At 38.3% G+C, this 27,559-nt stretch overlaps 2 protein-coding genes across 2 annotated transcripts in view; both read left to right on the top strand.

The window, feature by feature from the left end:
* Nucleotides 1-27,311, top strand: part of LOC103035791 (rho guanine nucleotide exchange factor 17) — a 171,702-nt gene extending 144,391 nt beyond the window's left edge. The window contains exons 9-21 of the mRNA XM_049483308.1: nt 95-204; nt 2,880-2,965; nt 3,056-3,174; nt 4,948-5,155; nt 6,308-6,569; nt 8,108-8,355; nt 10,285-10,525; nt 14,127-14,213; nt 14,344-14,411; nt 17,938-18,086; nt 19,189-19,363; nt 20,668-20,949; nt 21,537-27,311. Of these exons, the coding sequence (XP_049339265.1) occupies nt 95-204; nt 2,880-2,965; nt 3,056-3,174; nt 4,948-5,155; nt 6,308-6,569; nt 8,108-8,355; nt 10,285-10,525; nt 14,127-14,213; nt 14,344-14,411; nt 17,938-18,086; nt 19,189-19,363; nt 20,668-20,949; nt 21,537-21,751 (2,250 nt within the window). The 3' untranslated portion in view covers nt 21,752-27,311. The remainder of the gene's footprint in view (nt 1-94; nt 205-2,879; nt 2,966-3,055; nt 3,175-4,947; nt 5,156-6,307; nt 6,570-8,107; nt 8,356-10,284; nt 10,526-14,126; nt 14,214-14,343; nt 14,412-17,937; nt 18,087-19,188; nt 19,364-20,667; nt 20,950-21,536) is intronic.
* LOC103027870 (P2Y purinoceptor 3) overlaps nt 1-27,559 on the top strand; it is a 352,184-nt gene that overhangs the window by 180,728 nt on the left and 143,897 nt on the right. The gene's annotated exons all lie outside the window — the stretch shown is intronic.

Below are 27,559 nucleotides of genomic sequence, written 5' to 3'. Positions count from 1 at the left end.
GAGAAAAAATATTAAATTAATAAATACTTTTAAAAAAACACATAATCTGAACTATTTCTATTAAACGTCTCTCTCTCTCTCTGTGTGTGTGTAGAAGTCTGTGGGGGGGAAGAAGGACCGCTCGCTGTTTTTGTTCAGTGATCTGTTGATCTGTACGACTCTGAAGAGGAAGTCCGGTTCTTTACGGAGGAGCTCTATGAGTCTGTGAGTCTCTCAACAACTCATCCTCATCATCACATCACAGTGCTGTGCTGCCCTCTAGTGTCCACTTTATTGGAAACACCTACCTTGTGCTTCCACTCACTGAATATCTATTGTGAGGTGTCAAGTAATGAAGTAAAAATACCCTAGTGCAAAAAAAAAGTAGATTAAAGTATACTAAGCATGATTATGCTATAGTGCACTAAAGTGATCTTGAAGCCACATCATTATTAATCAGTATATTTAAAGAGTACATAAAATATACTTAAGTAACATTTAAACATGTTACATACTTAATGAATGTAACCCCATATTTTAAATATGCTTACAGTAAAATTCTAATATATTTAATGAGTATTACAACTGTATCACTATTTATTATACACCAGGTATATTAGATTAGAAATGTACAAAGAATTGATGTTAAATATATGTGATCTATATTTACGTTAAGAGTACAAATATACTTCTTGTTCCTGTCTTTTGTAAGTAGCACACTTCTAGTATACTTCATTGGGAATAAATATATATTTTAATATACAGTAATACAATTTTTAGCGTGTTACAGATTTACTTAAATGTCAATTTTTTAATTTGACATTTAAATGTGTTATTTAACACTGAATCCTATCATTTACTTATATTTATATTTTCCTAATTAAAATTACAAAGCATTGAAATTTTTAACATTTTAATAGTTATATTAATGTAATACCTTGATATATTTTACCATTTCACATTTAACCAATGTAGTAATTTAATTTACTTTCTAAAAAGTTACATGATACATTGTACTTTAAGTACCTTAAGTGAACTACTGTAACAGCTGGTTTTTTTTTACACATTTTGCTTAAAATGCACAAAAGTATATTTGTAAATAAGTATTTTAGAAGTATATTGAATTACATTAAACTAAAAGTGTACTTCATAGTAGTCTATTTTTTTTTATTCACTATATTGCACTTTTTAAGAAGTATGATCAAGGTTTGCCTTCAAACATTTGATGAAAGCATAATACTAATGTACTTTTAATATATTTTAAGTGAGTACATAAATCTCCTAGTATATTTACAGCATACTTAAACATTTCTCAATGTTTTAATTAAGTACAATTAAGTATATTTTTTTCACCAGGGTATTTTATTACATTACTACAGTAAAAATGTTGGTTATCTATACTTTACTGGAGTAATTATTATTTTTCAGATGACTTTACTTCTTACATTTTCACACAATTATCTGAACTTTCTACTCCTTACATTTAAAAAAAATAGCCTTGTGACTCCTTATTACTCATTTTAGCTTGTTTTCATTCCGGCTTCTCATCGTTCAGTAAAACCCCTATCCAGATAAATCTCTCCATCCAGATAGAGTGAATCTGATTGTGATTGGATGTAGAGAAGTATAAATATATACCATTCCGACTCCCTATTGGTTTATACTGTGATCCATCACACCTGCACACGTCCTGCACCCCCCACACTGCAGCAAGAGCATAGCAGACGTATGTAGTCTAGTATGAAGATGATCCGTGCAGAGACTCAAGAGACAAACTCCAGACAAACTCCAGTCCAATTATCCTTCAACTTTAATATATTTACAGTGTTCTGTATGTAAAATACATTCATTTACAATGGAGCATATATGCAGCTGAAACACTAGGGAGGAGCCTAGTGCAAAATCCCAAATTATATTATCAGCATTAATATTTTAACTATAGAACATTATAGTCATTATAGCTTTTAGAAAAATGTGACTTTAGGACTATGTGGGTGTGGCCTAGTCTTTTGGTCTCAATGTCTTTATTTTTTTTCCCCCTTATATTACTTCTACTTTTATACTGTAAGTAGTTTTGAAGCCAGAACTTTTTAAAACACTTTTACATAAAGAGTAAAAAGCTTACGTTGATACTTTAACTTCTACAGAAGTATTTAAACCCTAGTATCTATACTTCTCAAAGTCAAAGTCAAAGTGGTTTTTATTGTCATTTCAGCTATATACAGAGTACACAGTGAAACGAAACAACGTTCCTCCAGGGACCATGGTGCACATAAACACAGTGTAGACAGAACAATAGTGCAACAGTACAAAAGTGCAGACAGACAATACAACACAATACAGACAAAGAATAATAAATAACAAGACAGTGTGCAAATTATGCAGTGTGCAAAAAGTGTGCAAAAAAGACCAGTGAGGTAGTAATTACCTCTATTACACAGTGTGCAATAGAGTCCAGTGAGGTAGTAGGGTTTTTAGTGCTTTCCATTTTCTGGGGTAAGTGGGGTAAGAGTGTGTGTGCATGTACAGAAAAACCATCAGTTCAGTCTCTGCAGTTGAGGAGTCTAATGGCTTGGGGGTAGAAGCTGTTGCAGAATCTGGTCGTGCTGGACCGGATGCTGCGGTACCTTCTTCCCGAAGGCAGGAGGGAGAACAGTTCGTGTGAGGGATGAGTGGGGTCATTCACAATGCTGGTTGCTTTGCGGATGCTGCGGGTGGTGTAAATGTCCGTGATGGAGGGGAGATGACGCCGATGATCCTCTCAGCTGTCCTCACAATACGCTGGAGGGTCTTGCGGTCAGAGACGGTGCAGGTCCCAAACCAGGCAGTGATGCCTTCTACTTCTACCTCCTGCTTTGCTCTTTGTGTTGTTTGAACTTAATGTAATGTACCTGTTTCAGCTACACCGCTGCTAGTGTCATCGACACCTCGAGTAAATATAAGTTTCTGTGGAAACTTCCCCTGGAGGATATAGAACTAGTGAAAGGTAAGTCAGCTGATTTTAGTGAGATAAACTGGAGAATTATGGGAATTTGAGTTTTTCTGAGTCTTGATTCTGATGGTTTTCTCTCTGCAGGTTCTAATCAGGCCGCTAACAGAGACACCATCCAGAAAACCATCAGCCGTCTGGACGAGGACCTCAGTACTCTCGGCCAAATCAGCAAACTGTCAGAAACACTCAGCTTCCCACACCAGGTTAGTTATACACGATTACTTTCTTACACTTATTGGTATAAAAATATTGATTCCTTATTGATATATAACATTTTTTTGTGTGAGCAAACATTATCCTGCTGAAAAACGCTAAAATAAGCCTCAATTACAGTCATATGAAAAAGTTTGGGCACCCCTATTAATCTTAATCATATTTAGTTGTAAATATTTGGGTGTTTGCAGCAGCCATTTCAGTTTGATATATCTAATAACTGATGGACACAGTAATATTTCAGGATAGAAATGAGGTTTATTGTACTAACAGAAAATGTACAATATGCATTAAACCAAAATTTGACCGGTGCAAAAGTATGGGCACCCTTATCATTTTATTGATTTAAATACTTCAATAAAAAACTACTTTTTACTGAATTACTGAAGCACAAAATTGGTTTGGTAACCTCATTGAGCTTTGAACTTCATAGCCAGGTGTATCCAATCATGAGAAAAGGTATTTAAGGTGGACAATTGCAAGTTGATCTCCTATTTGAATCTCCTCTGAAGAGTGGCATCATGGGCTCATCAAAACAACTCTCAAATGATCTAAAAACAAAGATTTTGTGCTTCAGTAAGTCAGTAAAAAGTAGTAAGGAGTATTCAAATCAATAAAATGATAAGGGTGCCCATACTTTTGCACCGGTCAAATTTTGGTTTAATGCATATTGCACATTTTCTGTTAGTACAATAAACCTCATTTCTATCCTGAAATATTACTGTGTCCATCAGTTATTAGATATATCAAACTGAAATGGCTGTTGCAAACACCCAAATATTTAGAACTAAAAATGATTAAGATTAATAGGGGTGCCCAAACTTTTTCATATGACTGTATTGTTAACAGAGCAAAATATTTTTGAGTAATTTATACAGGCATGCCTAGCAGTCAGCAGTCTCTCACCAAGAGGTACACTACCCAAAAAGAGCCTCTATGAAGCCTTTATGCCCTCTTGTGGCAAGACCCAGTGTCTAATCAGAACATATCTCTAATCATTGACGTTTTTGACAGAGAATTTTTGCACCAGAAGTGGCATAAAATTATCCAAAAGCAGTGTGTAAGACTGGTGGAGGAGCACATGCCTAGATGCATGAAAAGAACATACCAAGATGCATGATGCATTTCTAAGTCAGTTTCTCTAATTTTGCTATTTATAGGTTTATGTTTGAGTAAAATGAACATTGTTGTTTTATTCTATAAACTACAGACAATATTTCTCCCAAATTCCAAATAAAAATATTGTTATTTAGAGCATTTATTTGCAGAAAATGAGAAACGGCTGAAATAACAAAAAAGATGCAGAGCTTTCAGACCTCAAATAATGCAAAGAAAGCAAGTTTATATTCATAAAGTTTTAAGAGTTCAGAAATCAATATTTGGTGGAATAACTCTGGTTTTTAATCACAGTTTTCATGCATCTTGGCATCATGTTTTCCTTCACCAGTCTTACACACTGCTTTTGTGCTTTAATAACTTATTAACTGTCACTCCTGGTGCAAACATTCAAGCAGTTCAGTTTGGTTTGATGGTTTGTGATCATCCATCTTCCTCTTGATTATATTCCAGAGGTTTTCAATTTGGTAAAATCAAAAACTCAGCACTCAGTGGTCTCTATTTTTTTTTACCAGAGCTGTATATATATATATATATATATATATATATATATATATATATATATATATATATAGAGAGAGAGAGAGAGTTCAATCTCTATCCGGATGTGTTAAAGTTTGTCTGTTTATGTCTCTCTTTTCTCTCAGTCTCTGGATGATGTGATAAAGGATCTGATGGCGTCGGTTCACAGAGAGCTGGCTGAGAAACAGTCCCTGGCCTTCAGTATGACCTTCCTGCCCACCAAACTGGAGCTGACCACAGCGTCGGCCGAGAGCACCTTCATCTTCGAGTTCAGCAGCCCGGACGCCCGCAGCAACTTCGAGCAGGCCTTCGAGGAAGCCAAGAAGAAGCTCGGTAACTATTTATCTGTCATACTGTCATTAAAAAGTCCCTTTATTTCAGTAATTCAGTTTAAAATGTAAAACGCATATATTATATAGATGTATTAAACACACAGAGTGATCTATTATAAGCGTTTATTTCTTTTATTGTTGATGATTTTGGCTTACAGCCAATAAAAAAAACCCTCGGAAATTTTTTATATTATATAAGACCAATTGGTACTTTTGGCAGTGTGGGCAGTGCGCCAAGTCCTGCTGATAAATGAAATCTGCATCTCCATAAAAGTTGTCAGTAGCAGAGGGAAGCATGAAGTGCTGTAAGATTTTGTGGGAAAACAAAACTGCACTGACTTTAGACTTGATAATAAAACACAGTGGATCAACACCAGCAGATGACATGTCTCTCCAAACCATCACTGATTGGTGGAAACTTTATACTAGACCTCAAGCAGTTTGGACTGTGTGTCTCTCCACTCTTCCTCCAGACTCTGCTCCCTTGATTTACAAATGAAATGTAAAATTTACTGATGATCAGTGATGGTTTGGAGAGTATAGTGAAGAAGAAATGTGTTTTTATCCAATTTCGACCTTTCACAAAACAGAATTTCAAGAAAAAATAAAAGTTGAATCTTCCTTCTCTTGATTTTTAGAATTGTCCATTTTGTATCTTGTAATAATAAGATATTTACAAGTTGGTAAAATCCAACTTGTAAAATGCAAAAATTGATTTTTTTTTCTCTTTTTTTCCCATTTTTACTGAAATTCCGATCGCGAGGGGCAGTGAAAAAGGAGATGAAAAAAACAAAAATTTAAAAAATGGATAAACCTATTTTTTGTACACTGCACTATGTTAAAAAATATGAAATAATTTTTTGTTTGTTTGTTTTTTTGTATTTTTGCATTCAGCCTTTTACAGTCAGAAAATTAAATTAAATAACATTACACTGACCTCATTTAAATTGAGATTTTCCATTGAAAGGACAATTAATCTTGGACTAGACTTAATGCTTGCTGCCCCTATAACAGAGTGGTTAAGCGTTATCAGTAAAGCTTAAAGAATTAATCATGCAATTACTCAAAACTGATAAAATCAGTATAAAAAGTTTGAAAAAGTGGTAAATGTTGGTGTGATAGGTTTTTTTTGCTGTGGTTCTGGTCTGTGCAGCGATGAATAAAGATCAGTGGGACCCGGAGTTCCTGAAGGCGATCCCGATCATGAAGACCCGCAGCGGGATGCAGTTCTCCTGCGCGTCTCCGAGTCACAGCTGTCCCGAGAACACGTACGAGGTGTGGGTGTGTAACAGCGACGGGTACGTGGGGCAGGTCTGCCTGCTGAACATCCGGGACGAGCCCACGGTGGAGGCCTGCATCGCCGTCTGCTCCGCACGCATCATCTGCATCGCAGCCGTCCCCGGACTCAAGAGCAGGTCAGACTACAACTCCCAGCATGCACCGGGAGCTCTGTGCTGAAAGGGATACTTGATTTGTATGCTTTAAGAAAAGTTTAAGAAAAGTAATATTTTGATGGTGATTAAAGGCATAGTTTTGTGTTTAAATATATTTTAGAGGCTAAAGTGAAGAGTAATCAATTTTTGTGAAGAGAATTTTTGTGAAGTTGTTTAAAGTAACAATATGATGCTTAAAAGTGTTTAAAGTAATAGTGTAGAGTGATATTTGAATGTTAAAGTGAAGCTTTGGTGTTTAAAGTGAGATAGGTTGGTGTTTAAAGTGAAAGTATGGTGTTAAAAGTGACGTTATGGAGTTTAAAGTGATTATTTGGTGTTTAAAGTAATAGTTTGGTGTTAAAAATAATCAACGAGTTGCATTTTAAAGTTGTAGTTTGGTGTTTAAAGTGATATAGTTTGGTGTTTGAAGTGATAGTTTGAAGTTTAAAATCATAAATGTGTTGCATTAAAGTGAGATCGTTTCGTGTTTAAACTGATAGTGTTAAAAGTGACGTTTAAAAGTGGAGTTTAAAGTGATTAATTGGTGTTTAAAGTGATAATTCGGTGTTTAAAATAATAGATGTGTTGCATTTTAAAGTTATTGTTTGGTGTTTAAAGTGACAGTATTGTGTTTTAAGTGTGTTGTTTAAAGTGATGCCATTGTGTTTAAAGGGATAGTTTGGTGTTTAAAGGGATAGTTTGGTGTTTAAAGTAATAGACGTGGTGCATTTTAAAAATATATCGTTTGATATTTAAAGTAACAGTATGTGTCCAAAGTGACAGTATGGTGTTTAATGTTAAAGTTTGGTGTTTACAGTGATAGTTTGTTGTTCAAAATAATAGATGTGTTGCATTGTAAAGTGATAATTACGTGTTTACAGTGTCAGTATGGTGTTTCAAGTGATAGTTTGGTGTTTAAAATGACAGTGTGGTGTATAAAAAAAAGATGTGTTTAGTTTTAAAGCGATAGTTTGGTGTTTAAAGTGACTTTATGGTGTTTGAAGTGACAGTATAGTGTTTAAAATAATAGATGAGTTGCATTTTGAAGCGATAGTATGGAGTTTAAAGTGATAGTTTGGTGTTTAAAGTGATAGTTTGGTGTTTAAAGTGATAGTTTGCTGTTTAAAGGTCACAGAGTAGTGTTTAAATTAATAGGTGTGTTGCAATTTAAAGCGACAGTATGGTTTTTAATGTGACAGTATGGTGCTTAAAGTGACAGTGTGTTGTTTAAAGTGATAGTTTGGACTGACAGTTGGGTGTTTAAAATGTTTAAATTTGTAGTTTACTGTTAAAGTCTTAGTTTATTGTTTAGTTTGTCTCTTTGTTTAGCTATAAAATGTATTGTAGTCTGCATGTGTGAATATTTTTGTGTACATATGATCACTTTATTATTATACTACACTGAATACGCTGCAGTATGTCCAAAACAATGCTATTGTTATCTGCAGTGCTTTAATGCATCTTACCTCTTACTGTAGCTCACAGGTCATTAAGTAAATTTTTTGTCTTTTTTCATCCAGAGAGCGGGGGGAGTCCAGGCATTCTGCCCCTGCTGCCCCCTCAGATCCACCCTCAGCCCCCTCGGCCCAGCCCCAGCTCCACATCTCCATCTCAGGCTCCTCTCTGGAGCTCAGCGAGCCCCCCGCGGCCCCCGTCCCCGAGCTGGTGCCTTTCGACAGCGATGATACGGACGACGAGGACTCCCCCAGCCCTTCATCCACACTGCAGAGCCAAGCCTCACACTCCACCATCTCCTCCAGCTACGGCAGTGAGTCCCACCAAACACACCCATCCACTTTTCACTGATCAGAGTGAGTTAAACACACATACACTCACCGACCACTTTATTAGGTACACCTTGCTAGTACTGGGTTGGACCCTCTCCCCCTTTAATCCTGCAGTTACTGCAGATTTATCAGCTGCACATCCATGATGATCCACGAATCTCCCGTTCCACCACATCTTGAAGCTGCTCTATTGGTTCTATGAGATCTGGTGACTATGGAGGACATTCCAGTACAGTGAACTAAATCATTGTCGTGTTCAAGAAACCAGTCTGAGATGATTCTCTTGTGCTTTATAACATGGAGCATTATCCTGCTGGAAGTTGCATCAGAAGATACAGGTACACTGTGCTCATGAAGGGATGGAGGACATGTTCAGCAACAATACTCAGGTAGGCTCTCTGCCTTTAGTTAGGCTGTTTTATTTAGATCTGCCGGAGTCATTTGCCACACTCTGATAATGTTTTATATTCTCTGTTTTACATAAATCCAGTTAAAACTAATTCCGTCTCTCTGCCTTCCTCCGAGTTACTGACTGCCCACCTGTCTGACCCGATACCGCGGGATGTTGGACCCTCAGGCTCTCATGTCCTCTGTCTGGCCAGACTGGAAGTTACTGAAGTCAGCTCTTCTCCATCCACCACCACAGATCAGCTGCTCATCATCCATCTTACTCTATAAGCCATTAGTGGAGCTGCTATACACCTGAATATATAAAACCTATGTGGATGTATGAAAGACTTTTTAAAATTAATTTAAAAGCCATTTGACCAGTGGTAGGATGGTCCCCCCTTTAATGTGAGTCTTGGTCCTCCCAAGGTTTCTTCCTCCTCCTGCAGCTCTGAGGGAGTTTTTCCTTGCCTCCGCGCTCACTGGGGGTTCTGTATTATGTATATTCTATGTTTAATGTTTTGCCTGATTCTTTGTCCTGTAATCATGTTTCTGTAAAGCTGCTTTGTGCCAACACCAGTTGTAAAAAGCGCTATACAAATAAATTTGATTTGATTTGATTTGATTTAGGCTGTGGTCACTGCTGATACGATGCTCAATTGGTATTAATGGACCCAAAGTGTAGCAGGAAAATATCCCCCACACCATTTCAGCACCACCACCAGCCTGAACCTCTGATACAAGGCAGGATGGATCCATGCTTTCATGTTTTTGACGCCAAATTCTGACCCTACCATCTGAATCACCAGCTAACATTTTTCCAATCTTCTATTGTCTGAATTTAGTTTAGTCTGTGTTTGAATTGTAGCCTCAGTTTCCTGTTCTTAGCTGCAGGAGCTGCACCCGGTGTGATCTTCTGCATCTGCTGTAGCTCATCATCATCCTCCTCAAGGTTGGACGTGTTGTGCTGATGTTCAGAGATGCTCTTCTTCTGCAGACCTCGGTTGTAACGAGTGATTATTTAAAGTTACTTTTGTCGTTCTATTAGCTGGAACCAGTCTGGCCGTTCTTCTCTGATCTCTGACCTCTGGCATCAACAAGGCATTTGCTCCCACAGAACTGATATCAGCTCACTTTATATTTTCTGTATCTTTTTGCGATCTTTCTCTAGAATGTAAACCCTAGAGATGGTTGTGGGTGAAAATCCCAGTAGATCAGCAGTTTCTGAAATACTCAGATCAGCCCGTCTGGCACCAACAGCCAGGCCACATTTCAAAATCACTTAAATCACCTTTCTTCTCCATTCTGATGCTCTGATGGTTTGAACTGCAGCAGATCGTCTTGGCCATGTCTACATGCCTAAATGCATTGAGTTGCTGCCATGCGATTGGCTGATTCGACATTTGCGTTAACAATCAGTTGGACAGGTGTACCTAATAAATATAAAAAAGTGGCCGTTGAGCGTATGCTGATTTATTTAGATTGGATAAATGTATGAAATTTCTATTATGTATGTAAAACAGATGACGAGGCGGTGGTCTGTAAGGACATGGCCACAGAGACCACCAGTTCTGAGGAGGAGCAGGAGTTTCCGGTATCCAACACGTTCGGAGCTCAGAGACTGAGCGCTGAGAGCCCGATGGACGGCCGGGCGATGCGGCGCTCCAGCAGGGGCTCCTTCACCAGAGCCAGCCTGGAGGATCTGCTGAGTATAGACCCCGAGGCCTACCAGAGCTCCGTCTGGCTCGGCACTGAGGACGGCTGGTGAGTGACTGTAATATACTCGAGCTTCCAATATTCATCATCAATAATCAATCAGCAGTTCAGTCTGATTCATCGATTCTTTAGACCATAATTTAGTGTGTCACAAAATCTATGACCTTAAAAAGATTCAATTCAGAGGTAATTTGCCAAAAATGCACCAAAATGAAATTAACCACTTTATACTATACATAACCTTTAAACCTAAATGAGGCAGATTTGTTTTATGTATTCTTTATGAAATGATTCAGTACATCGAAATAATTTTTTTTCCCTGAAGAATGTTTTTTGTTCTTTCCTGGAGCGGTCCTGATGAGTGCCAGTTTCATCATAACGTTTTTGATGGTCTTTGCGGTGACTGCACTTGAGGATACTTTCAAAATTCTTGAGATTTTTGATTTTTAGTAGTTCTTGAGTAGTTCTTGCCATAATATGGATTCAAATATTACAGAATTTTTTTGCACGATAAGGCGCATCTAAAATCATTTAATTTTCCCAAAAATCACCAGTGCCTATATTAATCCGGTGCTCTTTATGTATGGATTCTATCAGTCAGGTATTAAGGAGCAGTAAAGCCACTCTGCTGAAGTACAGAGTTATACAGGAGTTTCAGTTTAGTTCTTCAGCACGGAGACTGGAACAGTATTAGCATTAGCCGCTAACTGTGCTAAGCGCTAGCTAGCTCTTTCGCTGTTCAGAGGTGAATATTATCGGCCTGTAGCCAGCCGTTAACCCCAGCTAGCACTGCTGGAGCAGCATTAGCATTAGCGGCTAACTATGCTAAGTTCTAGCACTTTCGTCTTTAAGAGGTGAGTATTATTGGACTGTCTGCGAGTTTACCGTGTTAAAACCAGCAGCGTGAAACGAACGCCTAGCTGATAGTGCCCTGGGTTCCTCAGTGTTGCGCAGTCGGGCAGCATTTACATTTACCATGGTTAGCACTAGTGATTAGTCGCTAATGCTAATGCTGCTCCACCCAGCCTTAGTGGAAACCTGGAAATCTAAGCTTACTGTAAATAAAAGGAAGCACTTTACTCACCCACTTAGACACCCCCCCACAACCACCACCACCCCCCAGCGGCGAGACCTGCTGAATTATATGAAATTATAACATGGCGACACCACTGTTTCTTACTAGTGTGGCATAATGCACTTTATAATCGGATGTGCCTTATAGTGTGATAAATATGGTATTTAATTATTCACGATTCACTGTATTTCAACTCTACCTCTTCACTATTTTACAACTGATGCTCTCAAACACATTAAGAGGCAAGAAATTCAAGTAATTAACTCTTGATGAGTTCAGCACAGCTGTTAACTGAAAGCCTGAATTCCAGGTGACTCTACCTCATAAAGCTGACTGAGACAATCCAGCAGAGATGTTCAAAACTGTCTAATCTAAGCAAGAGGTGCTACTTTGGAAGACTCTTAAATATAAAAATGTTTGATTTCTGCTAAAGTTTTCACAGACAATTCTAACTAGGTGCCGCCACTGTGGGTTATAATGCCTTCTATGATGTATTACCAGTACACAAATTGGCACTGTGGATATTAAATTTTAATTATTCTGTATTTGTATTGGTCCAATTATTATCATATCTCTACAAAATGCAAAGACCTGCAAAAAATCCAAAGCTCTTAGCTGAAAAATCCTTCTCCTCTTCTCTCTGCTGTTTATTTAGACTTTATTTACCTGTTGTTTTCACCTCAAACAACCTTCATCCCAGTTCAGCCCTGCCTTTAACACCTCTCCACCCCGAACACCGTCATCACATCCTGCCTGGACCTGTTCTCTGAGCCTCACCTGGCCTGGAACTCTCACCTCCTCTCACCTGTGTTAGGAGACTCTGGCTTTTTAATGTAATCCTACAGTATCTCTGAGATTTATTAATGATCTGCTCCTTATAACTTATAATCTGCTGTATGCTGAATATACAGCTCTGAAAAAAAAAATTAAGAGACCACTTCAGTTTCTGAATCAGTTATCATTTAGATCATTTATTTGCACAAAATGAGAAATGGCTGAAATAAAAAATGACGCAGAGCTTTCAGACCTCAAATAATGCAAAGAAAACAAGTTCATATTCATAAAGTTTTAAGAGTTCAGAAATCAATATTTGCTGGAATAACCCTGGTGGTTTTTAATCACAATTTTTATTCATCTTGGCATCATGTTCTCCTCCACCAGTCTTACACACTGCTTTTGGATAACTTTATGCTGCTTTACTCCTGGTGCAAAAATTCAAGCAGTTCAGTTTGGTTTGATGGCTTGTGATCATCCATCTTCCTCTTGATTATATTCCAGAGGTTTTCAATTTAGTAAAATCAAAGAAACACATCATTCTTAATGCTGCATATTTGGATATACCGTATTTGAATGGAATTTGAATTTAAAAAATGTTCCAATAAATCTATACCTATATATTTATATTAGTGCTGGTAATTAAAATACTAGTTTATACTTGCTGTAAGTTTGAGGGGAGATAAAGCTGTAATGTGTGACGCTGGAATAAAGAATAAATGATAAATTGAACAGAGGAAACTTTTACTTTTACCTTATTATAAATATCTCAGCTTGTTTGTAAGGATTTCTGAATTAGAGCTTATTTAGCTGAGTGTAAAAAAGCGTTTTCACACCTGTAGTTGTAGATGTAGTTTCTATGGTCCGGATCAGTTGATGAGTTTGTTTATTTGGAGCGTTTCTCCCTCTGTTTGGTTTGTTTTCACACAGGCATAAATAAACCTAAACGCACTAAAATGTGCACCAATAAACCACACAAGCACATGGTCTCCTCTGATTGGTTAGAGCTGTCTGGCGCGGGAGCGAGAAAGTAAATATAGAGAGAAGATTCTGTGTTCCAGCGCGTATATCTGTTTTTAACAACAACTTCTACTGTTCTGGCCTCAATCTGACCCAGCTATCAAATATATTACTTTTTAATTGAGCTACACTGCTGATAAGGTGCAGTTTAATCTGATATATGAGCCATATAATATACTGCTATGAACAAACTCTGTTTCTGCTGCTCCATGCTGTTTACACACCAAGCGCAGCATAAAATGTTCAGTGTTCAGTGTTAAAGCACCTTCACACTGAACACTGAAAATTTTATGCTGCGCTTTTAAACACAGTGTTTTCAATGGGACGTGCAGCACAGATGTGAGCAGTGAACGCTGCACATACTGTGCTCTTAGTGTGTAAACAGCATGGAGCAGCAGCAGAGACAGAGTTTGTTCATAGCAGTGCATTATGTGGATCATATATCGTATTAAACTGCACCTTATCAGCAGTTTAGCTCAATTAAAAAGTAATATATTTGATAGCTGGGTCAGATTAAGGCCAGATCGGTAGAAGTTGTGGTCAAAAACTTGGTCACGTAATTAATTGCATTAAAAAAAAAATTACCACACATTACTGATTCCAAATTAATCACATGCATTACTGCTTTAACGTTCACTGCCCTCATTTTTTGATATCACAAATAGAAAAACCTCAAACAGGCTTTCTTTCTACCTTACAGTCCATGTCATGTGTTTTTGTTAGCTGATTGTGTAAATGTTAAATAAATGTTGCTGAATATTTGTTTGTCTGTTTTTCCAGCATCCATGTATATCAGTCTTCAGACAACATCAGGAACAGGAAGAACAGTATGAAGATGCAGCACGCCGCCTCCATCCTCTGCATACTGTAAGCAGTCCAGCATCATCTGCACTCTATACTGACTCTTCCTGATCAGACAGACAGTAACAGTCTCTATTCCATCTCTTTCTCTCTCTCTCTCTTTCCCTCTCTCTCTTTCTATCTCTCTTTATTTTAGATATCTTGACAACAAAGTGTTTGTGTCTCTCGCCAATGGAGAAGTGATTGTTTATCAGAGGGAAGCAGGTAAGCTTTATTTCACAGAGATGTTCATATTTGCTATAATCTAGTTTTAATTCTATTCTTTCAGAGATAGATGTATGAATGAATGGATAATATACTACTGCATCTAAAAAAATTAGAATATCATTAAAAAGTTACTTTATTTCAGTAATTCAGTTCAAAATGCGAAACTCTATATATTATATATATGTGCTCCACCTAGAGCGATCTATTTTAAACGTTTATTTATTTTATATTTTATTATTTTATTGTTGATGATTATGGCTAACAGCCAATGAAAACCCATAAAATCTGAATCTTAGAAAATTAGAAGAATATTGTATAAGACCAGTTGGTACTTTTGGAAGTGTGGGCAGTGTGCCAAGTCCTGCTGGAAAATAAAATCCACATCTTCATAACAGCTGTCAGCAGAGAGAAGCATGAAGTGCTATATAGTATAAATCAGGGGTCGGCAATTAAGTTTGGCCGAGGGCCAGATATTTTTCAAGCCATTACGTGGCTGTTTTTGGAAAATGAAGTGTAATGGGATGGAGTGCTACAGACTAGTAGCTCTCCAGCCCAGAGGGTTGTTGAACCCGATTGCAGAACAGTTGATCTCAAAGCAGGTAAACCCAAGAAGAAAGGAATTAATAAATAAATAAATAAACACACCGCTCCTCAAGCGGGATCAAACCCGTGTTGTCAGGGTAGCGCTCCAATACATTACCGCTGCCCCGGCTAGTGAATTGGGACACGGCCGGGAACAAAAGCCCTTATAAGGAGATCGGGAGCCCAAGACCCGGCGGAAACTAAAGTCATGCCAAACGCGACAGAGAGAGACAGGGGAGGAATGTGAACAAAAGCTCACCAGAGAAGCTTTTTATTATTATTTTTCCATTATAGTTCACTATAGTTCAAACAGCCTCACATTCCAGATGTTTCACGCTTGCGGGCCACATCTGGCAGGCCGCCTGTTGCCGACCCCTGGTACTTGCTTTCTGTGTTATTCAGTATAAATGAGCTTCTAATACTGGCCACATGCTGCTTTTGTACTCAAAATACTCTTTTAGAATTCTTTTTCTCTTTAACATTGCTCATCAAAAAATAATACTGCTTAAAGCTCCACTAGGTAGGATTGAGATTTTGTGCTCGTGGGCTCCCCCTACAGTTGTAGAGTGTAATAAATGTTTCAGGCGGATTTTAGTTTCTCTTTCTCGTTTTCTGGCTTTCACAGACATATTCTCTTTCCAGCTTCTGCCAGAGTGTCTGTATGTTAGTTTGTAAAGAATAAACCAGTAGTCCTTGTAGAACTGTTAGAACTAAAGGTCGGAAAGCAGGTCGCAGTTCTCGCGAGCGTTGGTCGTGGCCACCTCAGAAAACTTACAGAGTCTGGTTTGAGCTCAGAGGAGCTCCGGCACAGACACGAGAGCACCGCTATTCCTCCTATTACACCTCAATGCAGCGCTGCAGTGAGTTTCAAGCTGTAATTTTACTTCTTTAAAAAGTTGAACAATCAAGGAAATCCTACCTAGTGCTGCTTTAAGGCAGCATTATGTAAGTGTATTTTTGTAATATCCTGGGCTTTCCTTACAGTAGTACTCGTTTACCCCACTGCTGTAAATACAGTGCCCACCAGAGACAGCTGTGCATTTGTTGACAAGCTGACAGATACAATACATTATTTCGAGTCCATTCCCCCTTAAATGGTGCAAAATCTGAAGAAGTGTGTTAAGGTTGAACTTAAGCTTTACTACAGTTAAATGTTTGTGGTATTAACAAATATTTAACCAGTGTTGGGCACGTTACTTTGAAAAAGTAATTAGTTATAGTTACTCGTTACTTCTCCAAAAAAGTAACTGAGTTACTAACGGAGTTACTCCACTATAAAAGTAATTAGTTACCAGTAAAAGTAACTATCGCGTTACTTTTTATTATTCGCCCGTCAAAAAAAGGAAATCAATTATGCATTTACTATTATTATTAGAAAAATAACAAAAAATAACAAACGAAAATAAACCCAAAATGTTGACAAAAATATAATCTAACGAATTTTAAAAAAATAAAACGAAATTCTCCACACAACCAAAGAAAATTACTAAAACTTGTAATACTGAAAAAAGCGGAAAAACGCGTCTGGGGATGAAATTTAACAAACCAAGCCACACTCAAAAGAAATATGTATATATAAAACAAAATAATGGACAAAAACAACAATTTAATGCCCGTTAAAATGGTATTAATATAACAGCTTCACCAAAAGAGAATAGAGCTTAGATCGTGCCCAAAAAATCCGACCCAGCCGGAGCCCGTGCACATTCTGCCCAAGCCCGAACCATAAACTGTCATTATGAGCCTGACCCGATCCGCCCCATAAACGGTCTGTTTTCGGGCTGATTGAATGAGCGAAATATAATCAGAATTATGTTAATTAACACTGTAACATAGAAGCATAGAACTATTATTTAATTTAAATGATTTTTAAGAACAGCTACACACAATGCTGCAAGTCAAACGCGGAGGAGTTCACGTGCGCCCAGAGCTACGTGATTACAGTTTTCATTTTTATTATAGTTTAATTTTATTTTGTTTTTATTTTTTCTGTTCATTTTAGGGTGGGCTTGCTAGCGCGAGCGCTTTACACAAGAACTAACGGACCACGAGTGCCGCGCACTCGGCACAACAACTCCCGCTGTACAACTCCGCTGTACAACAGCGCTTATAAATAAATTAAACACAAAAATGAGGGTATTCTATCAGTAATTTCAGTTCGTTTTAGTTAGTTTTATAAACACAAAATACAGTTCGAGATAGTTATGTTTTTCCTTTTAATTACCATTTTTATTAGATTCAGTTAACACAAATGTTTTTTCACTTTCAGTTTTCGCTATTTCGTTCGCTTTAGTGAACAATAATAATTGGTTACTTAGCAACATTGTGATTATCACACCAGAGCTTTATATAAAATAAAAATAGGAGCCTGATTTCGGGTCGGTCCTCAGGTCAGGTGGGATTCGGGCAGAGAATCTAAGCTCTAAAAGAGAAAGCAGCAGCACCACAAAAACCGGAGCAGCTAAAAAGAGCTTAACTTCCTTAAATCGGAACTTGGGTTGTCCACGGTAATCACTGAATTGATTAGAGCACGCAAATCGTCACAATTGTGCCTCACTTCACCACGCCAAACCACAGGCACAGCGGCCAGAAGCTCAAGTTCACCGGAAAGAGGAGGGGTTAACCAGGGCAAAGCGAAATAATAAAAAAAAGTTCATAGAGCTGCTAAAGTAACGTGCAGTAACGGGGTGTCGGAAATGGTAACGGCGTTATAGTTACAGTCATAGTAATTAGTTAGATTACTCGTTACTGAAAAAAAGTAACGGCGTTAGTAACGCCGTTAGTTTTAACGCCGTTACTCCCAACACTGTATTTAACTGAGAAATGTTATTTTTAAAGCATTTTACAACCAGTAAACTGAGTGGTAAAACGTGCTGGGTCTCATAAATTTCTAATGATGGCAAGCTTTTATGGCCTCTCTCTCTGTTTTCCTCACTCACAGGCAGTTTCTGGGATCCTCAGAGTTCTCAGACGTTGGGTTTGGGTTCTCCGAGTGGACCGGTCACTAAGATGGTTCCAGTGGCCGGTAAGCTGTGGTGTGGCTGCCAGAACCGGGTCCTCATCATCAACACCAGCACTTTAGCACAGGAGGTGAGTGAGGGGCAGTTCTGCACAGCGGCGCCTCCTGCTGGACAGGAGTGGGGGGAGGCTGTGTTGGCTTTGAGAAGCCCATCCATACTAGTAGTTGTGATCAATTTTCTTTATTAAAGGAGAACTCTGGTGTAAATTTGACTTTTGTTGTAATAAAACATGATAAAAAGTTCTTACCTTTGATGAATAGCACACCTCTGTTCTCCCACAGCGTTCTGAGATCCAGAAATTTTAACAGTTTGTCCAAAAACACCCTTCAGACTGGGTGATACGGGGCATAATTTGCCCAGATACATCACTTTTTACACCGTTACCCAGCTCAAAGTAACTCCACACCTCCTTGCTAGAATCCGGAGAGCCCTAATAATTAAAATGAGGCATTAATAACTTAAAAAGTGCACAAGAAGCTTAAGAAAAAAAACTCTGTTTACATCCTATAACAGTAGCTTCAGCTCAGAGCGCCGCCATCATTGTACTGATAATGGCATAGACATATATATACATTGACTCCGCATAGCGTACCTCCTGGCGCCTGGTGCTAGGCTATGCGAAATCTATGTATATATATGTCTATGCCATTATCAGTACAGTGATGGCGGCGCTCAGAGCTGAAGCTAGTGTTATAGGAAATAAACAGTGTTTTTAATAAGCTTCTTGTGCACTTTTTAAGTTACTAATGCCTCGTCTTAAATGTCAGAGCTCTCCAGATTCTAGTAAGGAGGTGTGGAGCTACTTTGAACTGGATAACGGTGTAAAAAGAGATTTATTAGGGCAAATTATGCCCCGTATCACCCAGTCTGAAGGGCGTTTGGACAATTAAAAGTTAAAATTTCTGGATCTCAGAATGCTGTGAGAGAACAGAGGTGTGCTATTCATCAAAGATAAGTACTTTTTATCATGTTTTACTACAACAAAAGTCCATTTTACACCAGAGTTCTCCTTAAAATCAAGGCTTAGCTGAGGCTCAGTGTTACCTGTTATGGAGAAAATTAGCAGCTCTGCATTCGTCTTGTAGTCCTTCTGGGATCTAAGCTGTCTGAGAAACTGACTAGCTGACTTAAGCTCTGTGTAAATATGATTTTGTGTGTGTGTGTGTGTCCAGCATTCATTCCAGGTTGGTCAGGACAGCAGTCGCTGCGTGACCTGTATGGTCAGTTATGGTCAGGGCGTGTGGGTGGCTCTTCAAGGCAGCGCTCAGGTCCGCCTGTATCACTCCACCACCTACGAGAGCATCACTGAAGTGGACGTGGCTCCAGCTGTACACAAGATGCTGGCAGGTATAAACCGGTTTACACTGAACAAATCTCAAATCTGAATTAGATTTAAGTTTACACCTTACTATAAAACCGGAACCACTTCCCTTGTGGTCGGGAGGTTCTAATATAATAGTGGCCACAGTGAGTGAAAGGTCAATGTTGAGTAGGTAGGTGTTTCTAATAAAGTGGCCACAGTGAGTGAAAGGTCAATGTTGAGTAGGTAGGTGTTTCTAATAAAGTGGCCACAGTGAGTGGAATCACAAGGTTGATGGGTAGGTGTTTCTAATAAAGTGGCCACAGTGAGTGAAAGGTCAATGTTGAGTAGGTAGGTGTTTCTAATAAAGTGGCCACAGTGAGTGGAATCACAAGGTTGAGTAGGTAGGTGTTTCTAATAAAGTGGCCACAGTGAGTGAAAGGTCAATGTTGAGTAGGTAGGTGTTTCCAATAAAGTGGCCAGTCAGTGAGTGGAAGCACAAGGTTGAGTAGGCAGGTGTTTCTAATAAAGTGGCCACAGTGAGTGGAAGCACAAGGTTGAGTAGGTAGGTGTTTCTAATAAAGTGGCCACAGTGAGTGAAAGGTCAATGTTGAGTAGGTAGGTGTTTCCAATAAAGTGGCCAGTCAGTGAGTGGAAGCACAAGGTTGAGTAGGTAGGTGTTTCTAATAAAGTGGCCACAGTGAGTGGAAGTATAAGGTTTAATAGGTGTTTCTAATAAAGTGGCCACAGTGAGTGGAAGCACAAGGTTGAGTAGGTAGGTGTTTCTAATAAAGTGGCCATAGTGAGTGGAAGCACAAGGTTGAGTAGGTAGGTGTTTCTAATAAAGTGGCCACAGTGAGTGGAAGTATAAGGTTTAATAGGTGTTTCTAATAAAGTGGCCACAGTGAGTGGAAGCACAAGGTTGAGTAGGTAGGTGTTTCTAATAAAGTGGCCACAGTGAGTGGAATCACAAGGTTGATGGGTAGGTGTTTCTAATAAAGTGGCCACAGTGAGTGGAAGTATAAGGTTTAATAGGTGTTTCTAATAAAGTGGCCACAGTGAGTGGAAGTACAAGGTTGAGTAGGTGTTTCTAATAAAAGGGCTAATGATTATGTTCTGGCATCATTTTAAGTAAATGACGCACCAACATTTTTCTATGACGCTGTTTAGTTATCAACACTCATCTCTCTGTCTCTCTCTTTCTCTCTCTCTCTCTTTCTCTCTCTCTCTTTCTTTCTCTCTCTCTCTCTATCTCTCTCTCTCTCTTTCTCTCTCTCTCTCTCTCTCTCTTTCTTTCTCTCTCTCTCTCTCTCTCTCTCTCTCTCTCTCTCTCTCTCTCTCTCTGTCTCAGGCTCTGATGCGATTATCCGTCAGCATAAAGCTGCGTGTTTGCGGATCACGGCTCTGCTGGCGTGTCGAGACGTGTTGTGGATTGGGACGAGTGCAGGTGTGGTTCTAACCCTGTCCATCCCACCTGTATCCTCTAACGTGGGGGCGGGGTCTCTGAGAACCCCACTCCTCCCCATGGGCTCCGCCCACGGGCACACCGGGCACGTCCGCTTCCTCACCTCCATAGAGCTGCCCGAGGGATTCGACGTCAGCTTCCCCTCCCAGACAGAGGGGAGCACAACAGGTGGGCACACAAACAGACACAACATTAAAACCACTGTCAGATGGTAGATTTTCTATGTTATGTCATTTAAAGTACGAGAGATCGCTGGTTCACAGCTTGCCATCAGCTGTCGGAGCCCTGAGAGAGCACAGTGATTGGTCTTGCTCTTCGGGTGGGTACAGTAGATGGCACTCTTCCCCCTCATCACTCCTATGGTGATGGCGATCAGCACAAGGCTGCATCTGTGAGCTGATGTATCAGAACTGAGTCGCTGTACTTTCCTCCGAGCGTTAGCGCTGTAATGCTACTCAGCAATGCTGCATCAGCAGCAGTTCAAAAAGAGGCGGAGTCTGACTACACATGTATCAGAGGAGGCATGTGCTGGTCTTCACCCTCCACCTTGCGTTGAGGCATCACTAGTTATAGGGGGACATACAGCTGAGTAGCATCTGAATGGGTGGGACAATCGGTGTATTTTCTCATTTTCTTATTAAAGGTTTTATTAAACATTGGGAATGTTTTTTTGTGGAATGACTCTGAATGACTTTAGTTCACCAAAATCTATTAATTAACAGGATTTTTACCTTCATCTTCTTTCTCCGTTCCAGTGAACTCAGCTCAGTCCACTCTGGAGGTCAGCAGCACTGTGGGTCTTCAGCGCCGAGACTCCGCCCACCGCCGGGCGTCCACCCTCCTCCAGACCAAGTCCAGCCTGCTGGTGATCAGCGGCGGGGACGGGTACGAGGACTTCAGACTGACCAGCAGCAGCGAGACGGTGGGACGAGACGACAGCACCAACCACCTGCTGCTGTGGCGCGTGTGAAATAGGCTCCGCCCACTGCCGGACTTTGCGTGAGAGGCTCCGCCCCTCTACACCAGCCGCTGGTCGCACACACATATGCCCGCCCTCCCGCCCGCCCACCACACTCTTTAAGCCCCGCCCCTCTAAACGTCTCTAAACATCTCTAAACATCTCTTAACGTCCGCCACTCAAGCCCTGAGTCCTGCTATCTGCGTGCATGCGCTAAACCAACCGGAAAAAAACAACTGAAACTCAACCAACTAACGCAAAAAAAAAAGGCGGCGTTGTTTTATTGTTCGTTTTTCTTTTTTTGTTTGTTGCGTTTGTTGTGTTATCGGTCATTGCGTTGAACTTTGTCCAATGGTGTAAGAAGTGAACTTTGCTCTGCTTGTGGTGTGTTTTCTTGTGGGATCCTTTTTAACGTGTAGCGAAAAATTCTTCAGAACGTGAATTAGCGTGAAATTAGTGCACAGGCTAAAAGATAAGCAAGAAGGATTGAGGTGAAAAGAAGGATCGATTATGAAAGATAAGGATAAGGAAAGAGAAAGGAAGCCAGAATGCTGGTTAAACATTTTTGAAGTGTTTAGGAGGAATCTGCAAAGTGGAAACGGCTTTCTGTGGTGAATTAGCTAGCGTGCTAACTCTGCTTTAGCGGGTAATTAGCGGATAAGCTAATTTTGCCATCAGAAATGAAAGGAAAGTGAAGTACTGAACCAAAAAAAACAAAAAGAGATTGTAAGTGATGCAGGAAAGAAAGATAGTAAGATAGCAAAGGGAAAAGAAGGCAAAAAGAAACAATATGGCGGATTTAGAGATGATGAGAGCTAGCAGTTAGCATTAGCTAAAAACAATGTGGACGGGCATTGAGACGTTAAGCTAAAGGAAAAGGAAAAGGAAAGGTGTGTGGGCATCCAGAGGGGTTTATTCATCCCTTTTTTTCCTCTACTTTTAGAGAACAGTGGGCACTCGTTTATTCAGTGTGGTCAACTAGTGCTCCCTCACACTGTGATGATCGCGTTCATGAATGAAGATTTAGCGCTTTTACTTTAGCGCTATGCTAAAAAGCGCTAAGAGTGATACGAGAGTTAACCTATACGTAACCTGATGTGCAATATAAGGATAGGGTACATACAAATATACATATATATATATATATATATAAAATATACAATTATATTGCGAATAGCTCTGAAACTACAACGCAGCGCACATAAAATACACAATTACAAACACACACACACACACACACACACATTTACCCCTCCTGTGAGAGTATGCAGTTAGCATCCTAACCGTAATCGTTAAAAAAAAAATCACATACGCCGTTTCTTCACGCACTCGTAATCACCGTACTCGTTCTGTTTATAGTTATTATAGATTTTTTATAAATTAAAGAATTAAAGAGTGGCAGGTGGTTTCACAAAAAACAGCAGGAGCATTCGATACTGATCGCTGTTGTGTTGGAAAAAAAAAAAAAGAAGAAGAAAACTATGTACAGTATTTATGTTTTTGATTTTAGTTAAGCCTTTTACTTTTACAGCACTTAATTTATAAAGACTGATGTTTTTCTTTTCTTTTTTTTTTCTATTTTTTTCCCTTAAAAATGCTCTCGTTTATCACGCAGTCCAACTTACAAAAAAAATTCATCCACAGGATTTCCATACAATGACGGTCGGTGTAAGGTTTATTTTTTTTTTTTTTCTGACTGTTTAAGGCTAAATGCACAAGTAGAAAATTGTATGTAAAAACTATTATTATTATTATTATTATTATTATTATTATTATTATTATTATTATTATTATTATTATTATTTGTAGTTTAGTGTACAAGAAATACGTTTTCATAAAAGGTTTCCAATTTTATTATATATATATATATTTTTTTTATCTCTGCACCTCACTTGAAATAAGATTTTCTGGAAAAATGAAAAAAGGAAACATTTCTTTATTTTCTGATTTTTCCATTTTTGCATTTTTGCATTTTTGCATGGATTATACACTCAGATTAGTGTTACATGATACAAAAATGGACAAATCTGAAAATCAAGACAGGAAATAAAAAAAATAATAATTTATTAATTTCTTAAAATTCTGTTTGCCAAGGGCTGAAATGAAAAACTATATAATTAAAAACGTTTTATACCCAATTTTCTATTTTCGAATTTAGCTTGATACAGTCAGAAAATTAAATTGCTAAACGTTACACTGACCACTGACAACTTGATAGAGTTTATTTTTTGAGTTATATACCTGGCACCCACTCAATTGGTGTAAATTCTATTTGCTCAGTTTTTGGACCATTTGAGGCTAAATTTGGTTATGAAACTAAAATTGGCTGTGAAACGTCATTATTTATTTATTTTTCTTTTGGTGTTGGAAGGAACAACTGTTTTTTTATTATTATTATTCACAAATTTCAGAATTTCAAAATTTCAACATTTTTTTTTTTTTATTTTTTTTTTTTTATCAAATATAGTGAGTGTATGCATTTTTGAGTTTCATGGTTTAGCTGGTCAACCAGCCTGACCAGAATGACCTAGCATAAGTGAACCAGTGTGACAACACTTGATCCACCTATATAACCAGTTTAACAAGCTTGATCTAATGGTTTAATCCGCCAACTTTAATTACAAGATGTGAAAATCATCAGAAAAATCAGAAATTCGAGTAACGATTGTGAGGCAGAAATAATACATTGAAAAATGAAAATGGAGAAAAAACTTATGCAAACCCATTTTTCCTTACTATACCAAAAAAAAAGAAATAATATTAAATAATTTTTTACACCCAATTAAGTGTAAGTAAGTGTAAAAAAAAACTGAACTGATAAATGTTACACTGATCAGGATGACACAAGCATTTTCACTGAAATTAGCTAAATTGTGTATTGATACAGTCAGTGTTCATATATTATTATACCTGATAACATGATAACATCTCATTATATAAATCTGCATATCCAGTCTGTGTTTATGAACTGCTGTTACATGTAGAGAGTGATGTACCGCTGTGTTCGGTGTGGATCGGCAGTTGGGTGTTTGTTTAGGAAACGTCAGGTGTGTGTGTGTGTGTGTGTGTGTGTGTGTGTGAGAAAGTTACAGAGTGTCATTGTCAGTACCAGTCAAAAGTTTGGACACCTCTTAAATTCAGTGTTTTTTCATTATTTTAAAATGTTCTGTATTGTAGATTAATACTAAAGTCACCCAGACTATAAATAAAAACACACAGAATTATTTAGCAAACAAAAAAATAATATGTTAAACAACCCAGAATACGATTTATATTTTAGATTCTTTAAAGTAGCTAATGTGTCTGGATTTTCTCAGTCAGTTTTATGAGGTAGAGTCACCTGGAATTCAGGCTTTCAGTTAACAGCTGTGCTGAACTCATCAAGAGTTAATTACTTGAATTTCTTGTCTCTTAATAAAGTGTTTGAGAGCATCAGTTAAAGTAAAGTAGTGAAGAGGTAGAGTTACAGGTATACAGTGAATAGTGAATATTTGAGTAATGTTCTAATCCAGATTATGAGAAGCAACAACTACTCAACTAAGTAGAGAAAAAAATTACTTTAAGATACGAAGATCAGTCAATCTGAAAGTGCAGTCGCAATGACCATAAAAAATGTTATGATGATGGAACTGGCCCTCATCAGGACCACCCCTGGAAAGGAAGAGCAAGTGTTCCCTCTGTTGTACAGGATAAGTTCATCAGTTACCAGCCTCGGAAACCACAAGTTTACAAACAGCTCCCCAGATAAGAGCACCTAAAAGCTTCTTCACGGAGTATTTTTTGGTGTGTTTAACACTTATAAGTTACTACATGATTCTTTATGTGTTCTAAATGTAGAACAAATCATTTCATTACAATATGTAGAATACATTCAAAGTGCGTGTGTGTGTGTGTGTTATTGTTCTTGTTATTGAATTGGTACATCGGGACCCAAAAGCCCCTGATGAGCAGATTAGATCCACCTGAGAGTCATGTGACCACAGTACTGTCACGATACACACTTCAGCTGATCACAGTTTTATTAATATCACTACTTATTGCTCTGCAGTGAAAAAAAGTGAGAATGTATCATTACTGTGTGGCCCCAGAAAATACATTATAAACTAGTATATGAATACATTTCAACATTTCATTATAAACCCAGTAGAAGGTTTCTGAATTTATGAAGCAGTAAAGAGTGTCCAGTCTTTTGACACAGTCAGTCTGATTATTAGTGCATCTTAAATAAATTAGAATATCATTGAAAAGTTGCTTTATTTCAGTAATTCAGCTCAAAATGTGAAACTCATATATTATATAGATGTATTAAACACAGAGTGATCTATTTTGCACGCTTATTTCTTTTATTGTTGATGATTATAATTTACAGCCAATGAAAAACCTGAAAACCAGTGTCTCAGAAAATTAGAATATTATATAAGACCACTTTGTACTTTTGGCAGTGTGGGCAGTGTGCCAAGTCCTGCTGGAAAATGAAATCTGCATCTCCATGAAAGTTGCTAAAACACAGTGGATCAACACCAGCAGATGACATGTCTCTCCAAACCATCACTGACTGTGGAAACTTGGATTGCTTGAACAGACTCTGCTCCCTTGATTTCCTTTAAATAAAATGTAAAATGTACTGATGATCAGTGATGGTTTGGATAGAGAGACATGTCATCTGCTGCTGTTGATCCACTGTGTTTTATTATCAAGTCTAAAGTCAGTGCAGTTTTGTTTTCCCACAAAATCTTACTTAAAGCACTACATGCTTTCCTCTGCTACAGACAACCTTTATGGAGATGTTGATTTCATTTTCCAGCAGGACTTGGCATACTGCCCACTAATTTTCTGAGATAGATCACTCTGTGTGTAGTTCATCTCTATAATATATACGTGTTTCAAATTTTGAACTGAATTACTGAACTAAAGTAGCTTTTCAATGATATTCTAATTTTTTGAGATGCACTAGTATATAAGGATCTGGTTATATTATATTATATTATATATGGATGTTAGTGCCAAGCGTGTGTGGCAGTAGTGTACTGTATCTCCCGGTGGGGAAGCACTGTAGGAGCAGCGAGTACAGAAGTTTATTAGTCGTCTACAGCCTCTGCCTTCTCCGTTCAGACAGCGATCGTCTATAGAAGAAGAATATTTTCATACAGCAGCCGATCTGATCTGATTTCCGATCATAAATCCGATCAGCTCCGCTCCCACTCCGACTCGAGTGCGTTTGTAAGTAGCCTTCCAGCCATTTTTGTGAAAGAAGTCATCAATGTTTATTGTAAATATTGGAATATATTGCCTTTTTTCTGTACATAGTGCTCCACTGTCCACAATTGTTGATATGAATCTGATGGCATATTTTTATATACATGTTTAAGTTTTTGTCTATGGTTTTTTGTTTTTTTGTTTTTTCCTCGGGCATGTCCTCCTCTATGCCGCCACATTTAAATTATAACGTTATAGTATTTTAGAAGAAGAGTATTGCCTCTGCAGGTCATGTTACAGTCCTCATGGTTTCTTCACAACTTTTTTCCTGTTTATGGTTCTGTGGGTTTCTTTGCAATAAAAAAAAAATCACTGATGCCGGACTGCTGTGTTTTTTATTATTTGTCTTATATACAGGTCATTATATGTGATATACTGTGTGTTTTTGCCAAGGGGACACAAGTGAGTATTGGTCTAGGGTCTAACATAACATAAAACATGACTCTCACGTAAAGATAAAGATCTCACCAGCTTTATTCCTATCAGTGACGGTCTCTTTCAGCATGAGCCGTTTAAGGGCTCTGACACCTTTTTATGCAAATAAGCTGTTACAGGCCACGCATG

This window comes from Astyanax mexicanus, chromosome 9 (genome assembly GCF_023375975.1).
Source record: "Astyanax mexicanus isolate ESR-SI-001 chromosome 9, AstMex3_surface, whole genome shotgun sequence".
In the NCBI taxonomy this organism is placed as follows: domain Eukaryota; kingdom Metazoa; phylum Chordata; class Actinopteri; order Characiformes; family Acestrorhamphidae; genus Astyanax; species Astyanax mexicanus.
Note: the sequence above shows the minus strand (reverse complement) of the source record. Positions and strands in the feature narration are given on the sequence as shown.